The 4,569-nt window shown below is 44.7% G+C and overlaps 1 protein-coding gene across 1 annotated transcript in view; it reads right to left on the bottom strand.

The window, feature by feature from the left end:
* LOC308380256 (collagen triple helix repeat-containing protein 1-like) overlaps positions 1-3,947 on the bottom strand; it is a 9,001-nt gene extending 5,054 nt beyond the window's left edge. Inside the window, exons 1-2 of the mRNA XM_080857539.1 lie at positions 3,844-3,947; positions 3,250-3,324 (exon numbers count right to left, since the gene is read on the bottom strand). Coding sequence (XP_080713665.1) covers positions 3,250-3,324; positions 3,844-3,891 — 123 coding nt within the window. The 5' untranslated portion in view covers positions 3,892-3,947. The remainder of the gene's footprint in view (positions 1-3,249; positions 3,325-3,843) is intronic.
* Between the last annotated feature and the right edge of the window lie 622 nt (positions 3,948-4,569).

The raw sequence follows: 4,569 nt of genomic DNA, 5'->3' as shown, positions 1-4,569 counted from the left end.
TCATCTGTGCCGGGCCCGATGGCTCAGGCCAAAGCCAGTGATTCATTAGCTCAGCCCGGCCGCTGTTTAGACAGATGTTGACTCCCGCACACGCTGCCTTAAACAGAGACAGTCTGCTCCGTTAGGGACGCAGCACCACCCACAGACGGTGTTGTGAGAAGGGAGAGGAGCAGAAAAGAAGCCCATCTGTGCATCTGTTGTGTTTGCCAGAGTCAGATGGCTCCCTCTGATGAAATGCTTAGGAGTGAAACTGTCATATGTCACATTCGAGAGGGAAAGACAGATGAGCCTGTAGAGTGATGTGACCGGACCCTCGCCTCAGCCTTCCAACACCTGCGGTAGGCCCTGGGGATGAAACTTCATTTCTTACCTTTGATGCGATTGCAAATTCGAAACGCTTAATCTAGGAGGCGTAATCTGTATGAATGGGGTAATGTTTTAGTCATCCTATGATGTCATCCTGCCACTCAGTCTGCACAGATGGACAATACAAGGGCCGTGACTCATTAGCCAATCAGATGGACAACACAAGGGCCGTGACACATGAGCCAATCAGATGGAGAACACAAGGACCGTGACTCATTAGCCAATCACTTCTTTTCATCTATTTGCCATCAGCAATGACAGCCAGTTTCAGTTGAAAGTTTAGTTTGAACAATAATGGCTGACTAGGTAACTATACGAGCAATTCCACTGATATCCCTGAAAAGTTTCTGTGGAGGGGATAGCTGTCTCATCTCATCTCATCTCATGAGCAAACACAAACACAGCCTTGTAGCTGTCCCACCAGAGTTGGCTACGAAGTGCTACAGAGGTTTAAGTTGTGAGAAGTATTATTAACTCATCACAATCCCCCCAAACCCCTTGAAAGGAGAACATATCAATGCTTGACAGGAAGCAGTGGGCCAGCTGCACACATTTACTGTAATCTGAATGGCTGAAGGAGGGGGGAGGGTGGGGGGGGGGGGGGGGGGAGTGATGAGTCACTGTGTGATGTCTTTTCAACATGCCAGATGATCACTGGGAGGAATGTCAAGGTTCTGCGCTCTGAACAGAGTCACGGCGTCTCGGGGGGCTATTTTAAAACCCTCAACAAACGTCTCACGCAGAACAGCAGACCTGCCATTTATTCATGCAGCACGCCTCACACACCCAGACAATGGCTACAGAGGGGTGGGCCAGACATGAATACGAATACCACGCGCCACTTTTTTATTCCCCGGCTGAATTGCATTTGCAGACGCAAACGAGAGCTTGTGGTTACAGAGTGTCTAGCTCCTGCTATTTAGCAAGACTGCGGGCTGGACCATTGCGAAGCCAGTCGTTGTGTAATACAGGTTCTCATTAGTGTGCAGCAGGCAGACAGACACGGCAGTAAGGGCCCTTAAATAGACAATAGATTGTTCCAGTATCACGGAGGCGTCAGCCATAAAGTGAAATGTATTGATATTTATTAAGCCTATATAGACTGTGAGGCTTGCTTTGAATGGAGCGGCCCTCTCTCCCCTATTTGTCTGACTGAGCGTGCCTGAGTGTGTTTGAAAATGAAGCATGAAAACGGCACATAACACAAAAGCTCTTCTACTTTATGGACTCCTCTCAGTTGTGAAACAGTCCCGGGCCTAACTGCTATCTGGGGACGGGGATGAAAAATTGAGCTCAGGTGTAAAGTAATTACCCATTCCACGCGTCACTGAGAATACTAGATTAATTGATTACATATAGGAGGGTGCTTCCTCAAATATTTATTTTTTTTCCCCCCCCTTTTTTTTAGGAAGGTGAAATGCAATTTAACATTTGCGTGGTAGAATCATGAATCATAGACAGCTTAGAGAGATTCACTGAATGATGCATATTTTCTAAGGAATCAGCGAGAAATTGTTATTTTCAATGACTGACCAACCGTTTTATCTTGGTTGTGAATTCTTAGATTGAGCTCCCAGTTAAAGCCAGGGATTATAGCGATCAGTTATTATTCCCTGGATAGAAACAATCATTTGAATCGGGGATGCATCCTTCTCTGCACAGGCTGCCCAGTGAATCATTTGAGAAGGCATTGGTAAAAGCATTCCTTTTTAAATCTGCGAAAGGAAAGCCTCTATAGTGCTGCTTTATTGTCCTCTAGTTCCGCATTTAACACAAGCACACAAAGTGGACAGACCCATTCTTCCCCAACCACAGACACTCACCGCCAGAGCGCTTGTGTCTGATGTTCACTCAAATCATCAATTGCATCCTCCCACAACTTTTCAAAAATAGATGATCTACTGACTGTGGGCCTCCATTGGACACGTTCTAAAAGAGATGGCTTTTGCTGCACCAAAGCCCTTTTCTTTGCATTGCACCACCTTTTTTGAAAAGGACAAAATGTGAGACTCGTACAAAAAGCCCAAGCATGGCTTCCATTGGACACAGTCTAAAAGAGATGGCTTTTAGTGACCCAAAAGCCCTTTTTTGCATTTCACCACCTTTTTTGAAAAGGACAAAATGTGAGACTCGTACAAAAAGCCCAACAAGACCTCCAGCTATGGGGTGAGTAAGACAGGAAATAATGCATGAGAGAGAGGGGGCCAGCGGAGGCAGCGGACGGGAGCAGAATGAACTAGGAGGAGGAAGTGTATTATTAGATTTGTGTCTGGCAGGTACTTCAAGAGACAAGAGAAGAAAGTCATGGAAAAGAGGACGAAGGAGCGGGCCTTTAAAGTGTAGTTCACAGACAGCTGGGGTGTGCATTAACGTACATTCCTGGAATGAATGCTGTTCCATCGTAAGGGTGTGTGTGGGTATTTGGGCACATCTGCGTGTGTGTGTGTGTGTGTGTGTGTGTGTGTGTGTGTGTGTGTGTGTGTGTGTGTGTGTATATTTGGGCACATCTCCACGTGTGTGTGTGCGTGTGTGTGTATTTGGGCACATCTGCATGTGTGTGTGCATGTGTGTGTGTATTTGGGCACGTGTGTGTGTGTGTGTGTGTGTGTGTGTGTGTGTGTGTGTGTGTGTGTGTGTGTGTGTGTGTGTGTGTGTGTGTGTGTGTGTGTGTGTGTGTGTGTGTGTGTTCATGTCTGCTTGAATGGATGGTTGGATGTCTGTCTGTCTGCATGACATAACTACTTCTACTGGCACAATCCCACAGGGCGCTACATCAGACAAATCTACAACGAAAACACTGATATTCCAGGAACACATGACCACACAGGCAACTCCATTTTCCCTGCCACTGTGAACTTTAAAAGGTTAAGGTCAAAATGTTACCATTTTATAGTTGGTAGTTTGGGCTTCATCTGATTGCTTGGTGCAGTTCTGTTTGCCTGTGGCGTCGTCAGTGCACTAGGATGACAAACAATACTGATGAAAAGATCTGCCTAGTCTAAAGTTTCAAACCAATCATAGGTGTCACTATGGAAATTAAATGGTTACTTCTTCATCCTTACACGTCCTAGCTTTCCAACTAGATTGATGTGAATGAGAGGCAGAAGGATCTTCTAACAAGCACTCTCTATTTTTTTTTTATCTGTGCGTTTGCTGTAAGTCTGCCATTGCCAAAATGTTAAGATCGAGACAAAATGTTCCAATCCCCTTGCAACAAGTGGCAACATAGGAAACAGCCTTTGACAGTAGCCTGTCTTGTCTTGATTAAACAAACACCCCTTTCCTCAATTTCAGTCCAAGAAATAAATGTGTTATATAAATAAAAAAAAATAACTGTGTATTTCACAACCAATACATAACAAGTTGGGTTTTATAACAACCTTTCAAGGAATCGTAATGACCGGATCGATATCGCCGACCTTGAGAGCAGTGTCGAATTACATTCATGAGATTCTTTACGTGGAGTGTGGCTCTTACTTTTTCGATGTATTCCGCATCCTTCTGACGGAGTCCTCTATGTCTCATTTTCTCAGCTTCATAAAGAGGGAAGATTAACCAGGAGAAAATCAATAGTCGCGTCGTTGGGGGTCGTTGGGGACACCATATTCATTATCCAAAGGTACACTGCCACAGAGAAGACCCCCTCTCCCGAGAGTAGCGAGAGAGCAGAAATGAAACGAGTGACTGGAAACGAAGGTCCTCTGTCTCTCCAACTCCTCCTGAGGCGCTGAGTTTGTCCTTGTACCAAAAGCAGTGGGCTGCCTTTAACTTTTTTCCAACTTCATCAGTAATCTCACAAACTTGTAGTTGAGCCTCATTGTACTCGCGGTTTTGTGAGAAGCAGCCACTGTACCTAACGTGTTCAGCCGGTGTTATAACGACCAATAAAGTAATTTAACTAGCCTACTCAAACTCGTAGTGACTGAGATAGCTACAATACATACCTCAGTTACGTTATGAATACACCCTAGCATTGCCTTCTTGCTGTTAAATGACCCAGAGTAATTGTAATTTTGCAATCTTATCGGAATAGTAAAATCAGTCATTGTGCATGTAGACTCATTATTTACATCTCAAAGCAACGATCTTCATATTTATTCTGTCGATCGCGTTACTGATATATTCTTTCCTTTCTTGGAGGATGGGTAGTTTGCAAGCACAGATGGGAAAAGCCTGTTTGGTCACCAGCTTATAAAGAGGAAA

Source organism: Sprattus sprattus, assembly GCF_963457725.1.
Source record: "Sprattus sprattus genome assembly, chromosome: 19".
NCBI lineage: Eukaryota > Metazoa > Chordata > Actinopteri > Clupeiformes > Clupeidae > Sprattus > Sprattus sprattus.
The sequence above is the reverse complement of the archived record's forward strand: the minus strand, read 5'-3'. Positions and strand labels throughout refer to the sequence as shown.